General features: G+C 43.8%; 1 protein-coding gene across 1 annotated transcript in view; it reads left to right on the top strand.

The window, feature by feature from the left end:
- The window catches only part of NEK11 (NIMA related kinase 11), a 230692-nt gene that overhangs the window by 145089 nt on the left and 69067 nt on the right, over window positions 1–16536 (top strand). Inside the window, exon 12 of the mRNA XM_044915659.1 lies at window positions 2488–2648. Coding sequence (XP_044771594.1) covers window positions 2488–2648 — 161 coding nt within the window. The remainder of the gene's footprint in view (window positions 1–2487; window positions 2649–16536) is intronic.

Here is a 16536-nt window from a genome sequence, read left to right as displayed (position 1 = left end):
TACACAGTGCTTTGCATCCATTATACTATTTAATGTTCACAACAATCCTAAGAGATGGTTATGATCATCTCCATTTTACAGATGAGAAAACTGAAGTGCAGGAAGTTTAAATAATGCCTGTTATAGAGCTGATATTAGAGCCTCGATTTAAATGCAGATCTTTTGGATTCTTTTTTTTTTTTTAAGATTTTATTTATTTATCTGAGAGAGACAATGAGATAGAGAGAGCATGAGGCGGGGAGGGTCAGAAGGAGAAGCAGACTCCCTGCCGAGCAGGGAGCCCGATGCGGGACTCGATCCCGGGACTCCAGGATCATGACCTGAGCCGAAGGCAGTCGCTTAACCAACTGAGCCACCCAGGCGCCCGGTCTTTTGGATTCTAAAGCCAGCATTCTCAACAGGTGTTTTTCAGATTGTGTGTTGAAAAATCACTTTAACAAGTTGCAACTAGCATTGTAAAAAAAAACTGAATAGAATGTGAAAGACCAGAATGTGTCATATTTAAGTATGGATAAATCTTGATGCATGAAACTTTCATTTCAACTATAAATATATTTATATTCATACACAAATACAAGCACATTTCTGTGTGCTGAACAACAAAATGGAAATGATATTTCTTATTGTGTCACAGTCAAATTTGAAAGCAAATATTCTGGCTAAAGGAGGAGGAGAAGAGGAATAGAGGGAAAGAAGGAGAAAATAGGGAATAAGTAAATGAATGAATAACTGTCAAAGAGACAGAGAGCCTTTGGGAAAGGAAGCGGAAATAGGAGGGAGTGGGAAGAGGGGGAGAGAATGGACAAGAAAGAGAGAGACACAGGGGGAGGGGGAGGAAGAGATGCAGGAAGTCACGTGATCCTGTCCACCATTCCATTCAGCCAGCAGATGCCCCTACTTGAGGACAACACTAGAGACTTGAATTATCTTCTCGGTAGATGTTAGTTTTCATAAACTTCTCTTGCTGTGATCCTTGAGCCATTCTGAGTGTGAGTTGAATAAAGATTTTTACAAAATGTGACCCCTATATACAAATAATCTATTTCATCTGCTGCTCAACTGAAAACCAGTGATCTGAAGGGAAAAACAGGCTGTGCTGGAGTTACCGAAATGCCCATATGCTCCTTCCTAAGGAACTGGCAAAGGCAGTTTTGAGTATATGTTATTTTTGTCTTTTGAGCTAATTTTGATGCCATGACACTGCCTCTTGTGTTTCATGGGAAACCATAGGGAGCAAAGATTTTAAAGTAGCCCGCTAAGTATCTTACTTCTGGAGGATTCTGGATTCAGCTAACGAAAAGTCCATTTTTACAGATGTGGAAATTGAACATTTTATAAAGTTTGCCTATAGGCAAAGCTTTCATAAGAATCCTATTACAGAATCTTCATAGCTACCTACCCTGCTAGGTTACCCTTATGCCCATGGTTTTAATGTGGTGGGGTGTCACTCTGTAATTCACTCCTCTCCCCAATGGTATTTCCCTGTTTCTAGGCCTTCATTAGTAAATTGGGGTTGATATCGCTGTGCTTTTTTGTGATCCATTCTTGGCCTTTCTTGGCTGAAAACTATTATAAGCACCAATTACATTTTTAGTTAGTAATAACATTGCATCAAATGACTTAGGTAGCCACTTCTTAGCATCAACTTAAGTGGGTGGTCTTTCCTTTTAAAAAAAATAGGGGCACCTGGGTGGCTCAGTTGGTTAAGGGTCTGCCTTCAGCTCAGGTCATGATCTCAGGGTCCTGGGATCGAGTCCCATATCAGGCTCCTTGCTCAGTGGGGAGCCTGCTTCTCCCTCTGTCTGCAGCTCCCCCTGCTTGTGCATGCTCTCTCTCTTTCTCACAAATAAATAAATAAAATCTTAAAAAAACGTAAACGCCACATATAGAGGTGAGTAAGCAGGGTCCCAGAGTGAACTCCATCTCAAAAGCCTTCATAGTCTGTTGGGAAAGAACCATAATGTTTTCCTCAGCTTGCCCAAATGCCATTGCTATATATCCTATCCATCTTGCCTGGTCTTACCACTCATATTTTCTTTAAAAAAGAAACAACCAGGAAGAGTGCTGACAGAGTTCCATTCCAACTGCCTCTGCAAAAGTTTAATGTGGGTGTGTAATAGGGTCCCACAGCCAAGGCATCTCATCTGGCATTTGCTCCTAAATCCCGTCATTTGTAATAAGGATTCAAGCCTCTGAATGTAAAGACTTTAAAGGAGATCATTTCTTCTTGTTTCATGGTTTTATCCTTCCACCTTCAAAATATGGTTGCAAATAGAGTCATCCCTCCTTTCCTCTACTGGTTTAATTTTTCTGAGTATTTATTAAAGTCAACCAGATACTTTCAGGAAGCTGAGAATCAGCTCTACACTCCATGAAAGCTTTGTCAGTGCAAACATAATATACATCTCTGGGAAAATATGGGGGGGGGTCCTAGACTTATAATTTAACGACTGGTAGGACCCGATTGTTGTTTATTCTTTATTTCAGAGATCCCAGAAGACCCGCTTGTGGCTGAAGAGTATTATACTGACGCCTTTGATTCCTGTTCTGAAGACAGTGAGGAGGAGGAGGAAGAAATAGTGTTCTCAGCCCCGGGGGAAGAGGTCAAGGATGAGGGATCCCGGCCTGCTTACAGAACATCCCAACAGGTATATGCTGCTCCCCAGCAGATGTAGTGGAACTGTGTGAGGTCCTGATCAGGCTGTGACTTCCCAAAGAGAGAGTCAAGGAAGTCTTAGAACTTGAAGTGGGCTGGGGGACAAGGGTTTGTTATAAAGGCCCCATGTGATGGGTCTTTATTTCCAAGGTGCCAGGGGCAGGCAGGGCCCCATGGAGTTCTGAGATTCTGGTATGGACTGTGTTGATGAGGGAAGGGCTGGAGTGCCCAGTACTTATTCAAGTGGGAAGATGATACATGCTACACTGAGGAGCACCCTAGATTCAGCTGTTAAATAAAGAATGCAAGTGTCTCTTTAGCAGAGAGAAGGAGATTTTTAAAAATATACTTTTCTGCCCAGTAATCAGATTTTTTGAGCCATGTCCTAGTGCACAAATTAGTTCTGGGAATGAGGCCCAGAGATTCTGGACTTAGGGCATGATCTTTCTGGCCACACCCAGCCTTTGCGGGCCCATCCTTACATACAGTGCTGGAGTCTCTGAATGTATGTCCTTGGCATAGACCTCTTTTACAATAGCAAGGTTAATCCCTAACTGGGTCACAGGCTAAGAAACAGTCCTGGCATATGATTTCTCTGCCGGGTGTCTATAGGAGAGAAAAAAAAAGAAAAAAGAAAAAAAAACAAGAGGTATATAAGGAGTAAGATTACTTTGGGCTACTTATGCTCATAAACTTCATTTTCCTCTTAGGCCATAACATGGTAATCTTTCCAGTCCTAAAATTTCTTAAGGTACGAAAGTTTTGTATTAACCATTAAGCTAGGAAAATAGAAGTCAATCAAGGGGTACCCGTGTCAATGAAAACTTAATTCAGGAGGATTAATTGAAGTTTGTCTACCATCTAGTCAACAATTTTTAATGAAGACTAAGCAACACATCATTATATCAATAAATAAAACCAATAAGAAATGTTCTCAAGTTCTATATAATAAAAGGAGAAAGAGACAAGGAGAAGGGAACTAGAAGGATATGGATATGAGGCTAAGAAGAGAAAAGGATGAGAGAAAGAGGAGAAAGAGAAATTAGGAGACAAATATGTGAAGAGAGAAGTAAATGAATGTTGAGAAAAATATTGAGTGTTGAGTCAAGGCATAGAGTGATTCAGCATGCCAAAATAAAAATGCTTCCCTTATACCATTTCCCCATTTCCCAATGGACTCTGTTGAACAACAGCACCTCCTACCACACATTAAAAATACAGTTTCCATTTCCTTCTGTGCCAGGGTCCTAAACATCTGAGACAATTTTTTTTTAAATTTTATTTATTTATTTGACAGAGAGAGACAGTGAGAGAGGGAACACAAGCAGGGGGAGTGGGAGAGGGAGAAGCAGGCTCCCGGCGAGCAGGGAGCCCGACGCGGGGCTCGATCCCAGGACTCTGGGATCATGACCTGAGCCGAAGGCAGACGCTCAATGACTGAGCCACCCAGGCGCCCGACAAATTTTTTTTTAAGTTTTATTTCTTTAAGTAGTTTCTACACCCAACATGGGGCTCGAACTAATGACCCCAAGATCAAAAGTCACACCACGCTCTTCCAACTGAGCCAGCCAGGCACCCCATGAGACAAATACTACAATATTGCAGAACCATCATTTTGTGCCTATGATTGCAAAACACATCCATTTTTGCCCAAAGCATCAAGTGACAAAATTTTAGCTACTAGTATTATTACTTTTTATTTTTAATAGATTAAAACTGATTCAGAAAACCACATGAATAAAATATACAGCAAACACCACTCAGGTCAGGAAATAGAACTTTGCTAGCCACTCCGGAAGTCCCGTCTTTGGCATACTTGTAGGAACACAGGGTTGGAAATCAAAATGCCTGTATACAAGACTAGCCTTCATTACTTGCAGGTTGTGTGACCTTGTACAAGTTACTAAATTTCACTGTGCCTCAGTTTTCTAATCTGTAAAATGGGAGAATAATGGTTCCCACCTCATAGAGTAGTCTGGGGATTAAATGAAGTAATCAATGTAAGGTACTTAAAATAGTGTCTAGAATTTAATAAAGTAATTAATTAATGAGATGTTAATTATGATGATGATGATGATGATGTTACCCAGCCATCTTGTGGGGTTTCTTTTAAAGATTTATTTATTTATTTTGGAGAGAGCACATGCATAAGCTGGAGGAGGAGCAGAGGGAGAGAGAGACTCTCAAGCAGACTCCCTGCTGAGTGCAGAGCCCAATGCAGGGCTTGATCTCATGACCTGAGCCAAAACCGAGTCGGACGCCCCCACCGACCAAACCACCCAGGCACCCCATCTTGTGGATTTTTTATGATACTTCCCAAACTCTTTAATGTTAATGTGAGATTTCACAATTGTAGTATTAAAAAAAAATCCCTCATTTTTATTTCTTAGGGCCAATGATAAATATAGGACAGCAGTTTTGCTCTCTGGGCCGTGCATCTGTCACATGTGATATGATAGCTGAAATTTTCTCTGCACAGCGAAGCGTGAGGAAAAGCAGAGTGATCTTTTCGGAATGGTGCCACGGGGACAGAGAAATGGATACAGGCTAGGCTTTGTGAGTTGATTTTAAATCTGTTGGGATTTTAAATCTGCTGAGGCCTCTCACACACATGTGGGTATTTTGTCTCACAAAACCCTGTCGGGGGTGCCTGGGTGGCTCAGTCGGTTAAGCGACTGCCTTCGGCTCAGGTCATGATCCTGGAGTCCCAGGATCGAGTCCCGCATCGGGCTCCCTGCTCGGCAGGGAGTCTGCTTCTCCCTCTGACCCTCCTCCCTCTCATGCTCTCTGTCTCTCATTCTCTCTCTCTCAAATAAATAAAAAATCTAAAAAAAAAAAAAAAAAACCCTGTCGGGTAGTTATTCTTATTTCTGTTTTCCAGATGAGGAAACCGAGTCTCTGAGAGAAGTAGGTTGCCTATGGCCACACAGTTAGGGAAGGCTCAGAACCATGCTCAGGCCTGGGTCTATCATGCTTACCAGCCAGTGTTCTTTCTGGTACAAAAGGTGTATCAAGCGAGAGTGGGCTTGGTATAATAGAAACAGGACTGGAAACCTCAACTGAGTAATCTGTAGAGAGATAGGTAACTACAATCCCATTTATTTTTCCTAATAATTTGATATCATTTTCCCCTCCTCAAAGGCAGGGAGTGTGCAGTTGTGATGGGTGTCTGCTCTTCCCTTTCTAGGTTATTACTGGGATTTCCTCTTACCTCTCCCTAGTCTTGTCCTTGACCCAAGTGTGTCCGGGGTCTACCTTGGTGATCATTGTACCTGTGGCTTTTCTGTGAGTAATCAGATCAAAGTAGATTCCCCTTCCTTCAGATGGAGCAAAAGTCACATAGTCTGTATTTGATGGAGGAAGTGCTTTCAAAAAGAAACAGCCATGGGCTTCATTGGGATTGATTGCTGAGTCCCTTGTGCGACCTGTGACAATCTTTTCAGCAGCAGCATCTCCAAAGTGGTTTTATTAAGCACCTAATTGCCGTTGATCGTTCATTGCTTCTCTGCTGCGGTAAGCCAAACATCGGCAACACCTTCATCACAAGCCATTATCATATTGTTGATAGCTACTATGTGAAGGCTGTGGTCACTGAATTGGAACCTGCCTCTTAGATCTCAGGAGAATGGAGTTTATAGCTGTCATCGTAAGAGGGTTTTCAACAGTATTTGGGGGACCTGTCACTGAAAAGTGTTTTTGCTCTAGTGGCCATGCTTTAGGGTTGCAGATTGATGGAGACCCTTATGTTTTCCCTCGCTGCCTTGACCATCATTTTCCTCTGTAAGACAAATCAATGTCCTGTGTGCACCAGGAATACACACACTAGGTAGACCATAATGACTTCACACAGAACTCCCTCGGGAAAGGCTCTGTTGTTTAATGAATGTGGCTTTCAGCAATACTTGTTTTAAGAAGGCTCTTAGGACCATGGTGTTTGTTCTTGCCAAGACAGAGGGCTATGGAGGCCCATTTTTTCCAGCTAATTCTGAAGCTTTCACCAAATCCTCTAGCGGGTTTTGAAATTCCCTCTGCACCACGAAGCATTCAGAAAAACAGAATGATCTCCTTGGAATGGTGCCACCGGGGTAGACAGGCTAGGCGAGGCCTGAGAGTCTACCGAGGACTCTTGGATCAGGTCATCATGGGAATATGCGCCTCTCTGAGTGTCTTCTGTTAGTGGAGTCATTAGTTTAATCAAATCCTAATTGTTCTAACAGTAACACCTAACATCTCCCGAACTTTCTTCTATGTCCTGTACTTTATACGTTGTGTCAGCCCAGGTCCTCTGGGAAGCAGGTGACAAGACAGAATTGGGGAAAGCCTCAAACCACGATGCTGATCTGAATCTTAGAGGGTAAGGATGGAAGGGAAGGCAGGATTGGATGACACCTTCGACATGCAGGGCAGTTCTGAAAAAGTCTTCACGACACCTGCAAGAGAGCCCCAGGGCAAAGACTGCCCTGCCCATCAGAGGAGACCAAACTGGGCAGGAATGGACTGGCTCTGGTTTCCCCACACTCGAATGGGCTGGGAGCTGCCGGGAAGAGCTGATCCTGGGGCAGCAGCTGCGGGAGGCCAGCAGGCTCCAGAGCAGTGCTGGCGGCCGGCCGGCTCTGGAAGAGAAATGTGAAGGGTGCACCCCGGCTACAGGCAAAGATGCATATTTCGTTCAGTTCTTGCAAGTTGTCCCTTTGGTGCGTGTATTCTAGTTGAACTGCATCAAACTGGATTTGAACTGGCTATAATTCCAACAACGGAGAAGATGAGAGTTGGGGGAGGTAGTGTGCAAGAGAAAGGAAGAAAGTGTGCGTTAGTGATTTCAGGCCAGTTCTGCCTGACATTTGAACCAAAAAGTGGGTGCCCGGGATGGAGAATGGGCTGAGGGCTATAAATCCAGAGTCCCCCACTGCCTCTCAGGGCCCGTGTGTCTCTCAGATTGAGAACCTCTTGGTGCTTTGAATTCTTGCTCTAGACTTAGAGTAGTTAAAGCTACGTGTTCTTCATACAATGCAGTTCCTAAGTGCAAGTCAACTCTTTCATTTGATGCTTAAAAAGAAACAGCGTAATTTGTCTGTAATTGGTTACTGTATTAAGCACTGACTTTAAAACTCAGGTCCCTTGAAAGATGAGACTGTTGTGAAATCCTCACGTTGCACAAGAAGAAACTGAGGCTCAGTGAGGGGAATGCAGCTAGCAAGTAGCAGGGTTGCAGATCTGACACATGTTTTAGCCACTCCTTTATACAGCCTTCTGGTGCAACCTTTTAATTATAGCATTTATAATCTCTCCTCCGTGACAACTGGGTAAACACACTGGGTACGAGGGAAGAGCTTAGGGGCTACCGCATTGTCTGGCCCTGTTCTCCTGAACAGAACTGCTGAGCTATGCATGAAGCAAAATTTATACTGGTTCTAGGAACAGTGCTGAGTTATGAAAATTGAAACAAAAAAAGAGCCTGTCTCTCACATCCATTATAGGATACAGAATTCTCTCCTCCTACTGTCTTTTTGTTTGTTTGATTTAATAGAAGATGCCAGAACTCTTGAGCCCAAACTGTAGGGCTGATTTAACTGTGGGTTTGCATGATCTGAGCTAATTGATTTGACTTCATGCATGGGAGGAAACAGTTTTTGTCTGGAATTGGCCTCAGAGTTCATCGGTTCTAAGAAGCAGTCAGCCCCACTATTTAACATCTCTCCATCAGCACCCTCCCTGGCCCATGTCCCAGGCTATAAAGCAGCCCACCTTGCTGAGGTGTTAGAGAAACCCAGCGGTTTCATGTGTCACTCCTTCCAGGTAACAGGCCTTCTGTAGACCCAGTGCGTGTTGCTGAAAGGAGTCACTTTGATGGGACACTTTCCACTGTGGGCCCTATTCCAGCCCTCATTTCCATCATGGTTATTCTGCCTTCCCTCTCCACTATTTCTTGTCCAGGCTAAAACATAGCTCACTGCCGGCCAGACAAGGGACGAGCAAACCTTGCTCTGGGACATAGCATTGTGGGCCTTGTAGGAGACCTTAGTCCCTAAATCTTTTAAATTAGATCCACTCTTTTTTTTTTTTAAATTAATTAATTAATTTATTTATTTGAGAGAGAGAGAATGAAAGAGAGAGCACATGGGAGGGGGGAGGGTCAGAGGGAGAAGCAGACTCCCTGCTGAGCAGGGAGCCCGATGCAGGACTCGATCCTGGGACTCCAGGATCATGACCTGAGCCGAAGGCAGTCGCTTAACCAACTGAGCCACTCAGGAGCCCTAGATCCACTCTTGTATTGAAGATCGCACCTACACTTTTCACCCCAATCCCAAAGAATGGAGGAAAAATAAGGAAGGCGATAGGGTGGATAAAGAAAAAGCAGAACTGAGCGGGAGTGCACAGAGTCTGTGCGCTCGTTTCCATGTGGAGGGTGGGAGCCTCCGCAGGCCTCTACCACCTCCATGTTGGCGGCTGAACAGAGGTCCACAGCAGCTAGGGAAGGAAAGGGACAGCAAGCAGCCGCACTGGGCTCTTCTGCGCTACTCCTGGAGCTGGGGGTGAGCGTGGTGGAGTGGTGTATGCTGGTTTTGCAACGCTGGTAAGCGTAGTTGGAATGGCACCTTTGGGGCTTTTCTCTCCAACAAATCCCTCCCCCTTCCACCAGCACCAAGTCGTGTGTCCACAGCTATCAGCTGAGCTAAGGTACCCTGACCATACAGGGCATAAACGAGTCTGCAAAGAATAGGAAGATCCTCCCAAATGGCCCCTGCAAACAAATGGCCCATCCCACTATTCTGTGATTCAGTTATACAGAGAAATTTAATTTTATTTTCTGAATATTTTATTCATCTGGAAAGAGAGTGAATATCATTTCATGGTGTCTAGTCTAGGAAGAAAGGAGTGTGACACATCTGGGACATTGTTGGAGATACTGTCCTTTCTATATGGGTCCATATCATACCAGAGAAAACAACAATCATTCTTAATAAAACAGAGCCAGTCTTGCAGCACGTCAGGTGCCATGCTAAGTTCTTTTCGTGCCTCCTCCCATTTTATACTCGAAAGCACTTTATGGAGTTAACATCTTCCGTCCCACTTTACAAAGAGGAAAGTGCAACACAGAAAGAAAGAATAATTAATTTGACCTAGGTCACCCAGTCCATTGACAGAGCTGGAATTTAAACCAGCAAATACTCTTTGTCAACGAGGAGACTTTTGGGGTGAGCGTAGAACTCTATGTAGAAGTTTCGTAAAGGAAAGGAAAAGAAGATGCTTGGGACCTAAGGGACAGCTCCAAAATGTGTGAGAACGTGACCGGATGATTTAAAATCATGTTGAAAACACAGGACCAAGTTTTCCACGTACTCTTTGGGATTCATGTAGGAATAAAGCTAGAACTGGAGTCAGAAATAGTAACGTACAATAAAGAAGAGTATATCACAAGGGCTACCTTTTGGAACATGAGCCGATAAACGTTCTTTAAATGGCAGGACTCTTCTCCCTACTATTGGGCATGTGGCGTGAAAAGAGATAAATAGTTCATCAAGAGCAAGTGAGCTTTTGGGAGGGCGAGGGTGGGTTGGGGGCAGGCTCCCGGCACACTGCTACGACTCGAGAAAGAGATCACAGCAAAGGTACCGGCCTCCCCAGCTCCTGAAAAATTCATTGCCCAAGTTCCTGGGTGGGCATCGTGATGCCACTCCCAGCAGCCCTGCTTTCTTTTCTCCTCTCTCCATCCTTTTCATTTCCAAACTGTGATCCAAAATGTCTTAAGAGTTCTGTATCAGATACCTATGAATGTCTTTGAACCCCAGAAGCGACCCTGTGGATACTGATGTGCTGCGAACCTGGGCACTAATAGGAGACAGCTGCAGGGAGAAGGTTTTAATAATGCAGAGTAAACAAGGCATTAGCAGTGAAATGTGGACACATTGACAGTCACGTTTCGGTGACTCCGAATTCAGTGACAGAGGCGTTTGGTGTTACAGGAGCCTGGGGGCTTGCTTGCAGTTTGAGTTTTGCAGATGTGGCTCTGTGTTCCCATCATGACACACACTCTGAGAACTTTTTTTCCTTGACAGAAGGCGACCATTGGTGGGGAGATAGGAGTGAAGACGTCAGCTTCCTGATTTCAGGGCAGCCTCCATGAAGGTGCCACCCGCCCTGTCCTGTGGCTTTGTACTGAACGGCACCCTCTGTCTTCCTATGAATTATGAATGCAAATAAGCAAGGGCTTGCCTTCTAATGAGATCGAAGTGAGATGTGAAAGTCCATCTGAGTGTGTAGAAAATGGATAAGGTCACCTTGATGTTTGGTTTCTGTAACTTAGTGACATTTTGCAGGATGCAGTGGCTATAGTTCGAAGGAGAGTGGACAGTAGCTCAGTAAAGCAACTTGCGGGAAAGAACGTGGGTGGGTTGTTGCTTGGATCATTCATTTATACATCACATAGCTGAGGGTTCTAGGCACTGGGTGGAAGGTAGTGAAAAACAGAAACAATGCCACCTTCATGGACATCTCACCCAGTCTCCTGTATTTACAGAGTATCCATAGACGGTCAACTCCCAAATGTGTGTCTTCCATCCTTCAGTTCTGTCTCCAGATTCACATCCCCAGTCTGCCTGGGAGTGGGGGTAGGTGTCATGTGGACTTCTAATAGACATCCTCAACTAAGCATATCCAAAAGTGAACAAATAGACCCCAGCCCCAGTCCAAATCAGCTCCTCCTGAGTCAACACTGACTCTTGCATGTCCTTTCACTTACGTTCCACTTCCAATCCATAAGCAAAACCTATTGACTCGGTGTTTAGAAGATGATCACTACTTAACACCTCTACTCCTACTGCCAGAGCCACCATCGCCTCCCAGTGTAAGATTGCAGTAGCTTCTAACTGACCTCCCAGTAACCCTCCCCCCATACCTCACTCAAGCGAAAAGGCTCAAGTCTGTTCAAAATGGCCTTGCGGCATCCCATCATCACCCATGGAAGAACCCCTCCCTTCGGTCACTGTGAGAATCACCCTCGCCCACCCCACTCTAGTCATATTAGCCTCCTTCCTGTTTCTGGAACATGCCAGGCATGTTCCTGCCATTGAAAGCCTGGAATGCCCTCCCCTCCAGATACATAAATCATTTTGCTCCCTCTCTACCTTCAAGTCTGTGCTTACATGCCGTCATATTGGGGAGGACTCATTCTGAGATAAAATGGCCCTTGCTGGTCTGAGAAGTCCTTGTGTCCTTTCCCTGCTTTATTTTCCTCCATAAATCTTATCACTATTGACCTACCACTGTTTATTTTTTGCTTACTCATCTATGGTCTGTCTCCCCCCCTACTAGAATGTAAGCCAGTCGGGCAAAGATTCTGTTTGTATCACTGCTGTATTCCCAGCACCTTGAACAGTGTTTAGCACAGAGCAAACACTGAGCAGATATTGTGGAGTAAATGGATGAATGAATGCCTGCAGTGGACAAGCTAGTGGTAGAGGTAGCCAATAAGCCAGGACACAAACAGCTAGAGCAATGAGGAAAGGAAGAAGTTGAAGTGATGGAGGAAATGGGCTTTTTTTGGGGGGGGCGGGACACCTACTGAGAGGGGATTCAGGAAGTTTCTAGAAGAGGGCTTCTCAGCTGTGACCTGAAGGATGGAAACAGCCAGCCCTTTGATGTAAAGAAACAGAGTTGGGAGAGGAGTGTTTCAGAGAGGGGGAAGGGTGTATAGGAAGGCGCAGGTCATGAGAGGGCTTGGCGAGTTTGAGAAATTGCATAGTAAGCAAGAAGATCGATGTGGTTGGAGAGGTCAGGCCAGCAGTAGCTACATCATGATCTTGTAAGGAGAATGGATTTTATTTTAAGTGCAGGGCAATCCACTGAAGGGCAATTGAAATCAAGTCTTAAAATGAATCTACAGCAGTAGAAATCAGAACAACAGTGGCAGTGAAAGGGGGGATTGGCTGAAAGGGGGTCTGAGGGTAATTTCAGGGATGATAGAGGTGTTCTTTATCTTGTTGGGAGTGGTGGCTACATGGGTATTGTACACGGAAGATCTGGGCATTTCACTGCATGCAAATTTTACCTCAATAAAAATAATACATATCAACAATGTCATCGAGGCAAGAAAAACTACCAAAGACACTACACCAGAATTGTGATATTCATACATATATTGTGACACTTGTAAGTCAGCCTGTATCAAGGCTGTTTCTTCGGCTCCTTGTAGCCCATGCATGACTTTCCAGCTTCAAGGAGGTCCTGGGTACACTCAGATGAGGTGTCTTAGGGAAAAAAGGGAGTCCAGAATGACTGAGCATGAGTGGGGAAAAGGGTTCTGTATGGTTTGTTCTCACCCTGTGGGACGACTCTGACAAGACAGGTGACCAAGAAGTAAAAGAAATCAGCCCCTTCACACCCTCACACCCAATGACATAGGGACCCTTGAGTAGAAGGATGTGCCCAAGGGTCTGAGTGAGATGAAGCTTAGCTGAGCTCCCCTCTGTGGCTGGAGCTCTAATGGGTGGTTATGTCCACTTTGTCCATACATTTATGGATCTTTGCTTGGAATTGTTCCACAGAGGTGTCGGGCCTGGCAGCACACCATGTAGGTACCCATTCCCACTCATCCTGTGTGTCCTTCAGCCCCAGGAAACTTAAACACTTCATAGCTGTGCAACTGTTTATGTCTCGGTTGCTAACTGTCCAGCCTTCTGTGGTATGCCTTTGGGAGTCAGCATAGCCCACCTGCCAGGAGAGTGCTGAGGGTGCTAGATGTAGATAGATGGTTGGGTTTTCACCACCTCAAGGTCTGGGAGCAGGAAGCAGAAGAAGAACTCTCTGGGACGTTCTTGAGAATGTCTAAAGGTAGATGTACAATCGCTAAGGGCTATTGGTGCTCAAGCTGAGCCCTCATCCCAATGTAAGGTCTTCTGGTAGCCAGTTGCCATTCATTCATTCATTCATTCATTCACAATTCATTCCAAGAAGGGCACAGTATTGTGAACTGGTTACCATTTTACTGATAGCACCGCTAGATCTCTTTATCCATATGTATATTCAGCTTCAAAGAGAAGACATTCGCGGGGTCAGGGGGAGCGGGGGAGAGTGGAGGAGTGAAAGACACAGTGTCTTTACGTCTATGCCTTGCCTCTCTTTGGCTCCTTCCTCTGCAATCTCTTCTTCATCCAGATGAAGATCAAATGTCCTTAGACTTTGGACAGCAAGCCTCGTGGGACTAGGCTTCTCTGTGAGTGGGTTCTCATTGCTTTGTTCTCTCAGAGGAATAGTAAGTGACTGTCAGCGACAGCCTGAGAAGCGAAACTGCTTCAGAAAGAGATTTCTTCAACTGCATTATCCATTCCAACAATTTGAGCAGAAAGTTAAGCTGCGTTCACTCCAAGAAACTGAACATACTGGTTGTGTACCAAATAAACGTTTTTGAGCCTTTTGTTTAACAAACACATATTACAGTTAATATGTGCCAGGCATGGAGCAATGTACTTTACAGATGCTAACATTTATTCCTCCTAACAACCCATTTTACAGATGGGGAAATGAAGGTGTGAATAGGTTAAGTAATTTGCTCAAGGCACATGACTGGCAAATGGCAAGGCCAGATTTAAACCAGGCAGGCTTGTTCCAGAGCCCATGCTCTTAACCACTAGGCTGTGCCCCTCTGCCTTGGTCCATTATGTCAGAGCCTCAGCTTTGCGTCAGTGGCCAGCCTCCCCTCATGATTTGGATACATCCTAAATCCTATTCGTTCCAGCCAATCTGGCCATCACACTCCACTTGCTAGGGATTGGTTTAAGATGAATATGCAATCAATTCTGGCCAAAAAGTGTGAGGAGAGGGGTCTGAGAGTGCATGGAAAGGAACATATTGGGGCTCTTTGTTTAAGCTGGTTTATGTAGGTTTTTGGTTACTTGTAGCTGAAACTGTCCTAAGTGATATAGATGATAAATTAAGATTCTCTTTCTTTTTTTTAGCAGGAATATTGATGTAGAAATATGGTTGTGTCATTTTTGGATTATATTTTCAAAACAGCTTCTTGTCAACTTTCAGATAAAAGTTTGAATTCCAAGGAACAAACCAATGCTTGTGATATCACAAATGACAGTATTTAGGGCTTGCCTCTAAGAAGTAACAGTGAAAATGTAGGATGCTGCGTAGTTCTGGTTTGGTATAAACCTTGTAACTACATTTTGACCACCCTGGTCTGTTACTGAGTATCCATGTTCAGATGTTATTGAGAATTTGGTCCATTGAGTCTATCAGAGTATGAGATTCCAACAAAATAATGCTCATAGAAAGTCTTCTTCCTGGATTTGTAAACTGCCCTACACCACTGAACTCTTTCTCTCTCTCTTTTTTTAAGTTAAAGTTCAGTTAGGTAGCATACAGTGCAATATTGGTTTCAGGAGTAGAATTCAGTGATTCATCACTTACAACACTCAGTGCTCATCACAAGCACGTTCTTTAATACCAATCACCTGCCTAGCCCATCCCCCACCCACCTCCCTCCATCAACCCTCAGTTTGTTCTCTATCCTTAAGAGTCTCTTATAGTTTGTTTCCCTCTCTTCTTTTTTTCTTTTCCCCATTCCCATATGTTCATCTATTTTCTTTCTTAAATTCCACATATGAGTGAGATCATATGGTATTTGTCTTTCTCTGACTTATTTCACTTAGCATGATATACTCTAGCTCCATCCACATCATTGTAAATGGCAAGATTCCATTCTTTTTGTTGGCTGAGTAGTATTCCATTTTATATATATACCACATTTCCTTTATCCATTCATAAGTCAGTGGATGTTTGGGCTCTCTCCATAGTTTGGCTGTTGTTGATAATGCTGCTATAAACATTGGGGTAGATGTACCTCTTCGAATCTGTATTTTTGTATCCTTGAGTAAATACCTAGTAGTACAGTTGCTGGTCATAAGGTAGATCTATTTTTAACTTTTTGAGGAACCTCCATACTGTTCTCCAGAGTGGCTGCACCAGTTTGCATTCCCACCAACAGTGCTAGTGGGTTCCCCTTTCTCTGCATCCTCACCAACACCTATTGTTTCTTGTGTTGTTGATTTTAGCCATTCTGACAGATGTGAGGTGGTATCTCCTTGTGGTTTTGATTTGTATTTCCCTGATGATGAGTGATGTTGAGCATCTTTTCCTGTGTTTGTTAGCCATCTGGATGCCTTCATTGGAAAAATATCTATTCATGTCTTCTGCCCATTTCTTAACTGGATTATTTGTTTTTTGGGTGCTGAGTTTGATAAGTTCTTTATAGATTCTGGAGACCAACCCTTTATCAGGTATGTCATTTGCAAATATCTTCTCCCGTTCTGCAACTAAAGGTTGTCTTTTAGTTTTGTTGATTGTTTCCTTCACTGTGCAGAATCTTTTTATCTTGATGAACTCCCAATAGTTCATTTTTGCTTTTGTCTCCCTTGCCTCCGGCGATGTGTCTAGCAAGAAGTTGCTATGGCTGAGGTCAAAGAGGCTTCTACCTGTGTTCTCTAGGATTTTGTCTCACATTTAGGTCTTTCATCCATTTTGAATTTATTTTTGTGTATGGTGTAAGAAAATGGTCCAGTTTCATTCTTCTGCATGTTGCTGTACAGTTTTCCCAACACCATTTGTTGAAGGGACTTTTTCCATTGGATATTCTTTCCTGCTTTGTCAAAGATTAGTTGACCACATTGTTGTGGGTCCATTTCTGGGCTCTCTATTCTGTTCCCTTGATCTATGTGTCTGTTTTTGTGCCAGTACCATACTGTCTTGATGATGACAGCTTTGTAACAGAGCTTGAAGTCCAGAATCATGATGCCTCCAGTTTTGTTTTTCTTTTTCAGGATTGCTTTGGCTATTTGGGGTCTTTTGTGCTTCCATAAAATTTTAGGATTGTTTGT

Source organism: Neomonachus schauinslandi, chromosome 1 (genome assembly GCF_002201575.2).
Source record: "Neomonachus schauinslandi chromosome 1, ASM220157v2, whole genome shotgun sequence".
NCBI lineage: Eukaryota > Metazoa > Chordata > Mammalia > Carnivora > Phocidae > Neomonachus > Neomonachus schauinslandi.
The sequence above is the reverse complement of the archived record's forward strand: the minus strand, read 5'-3'. Positions and strand labels throughout refer to the sequence as shown.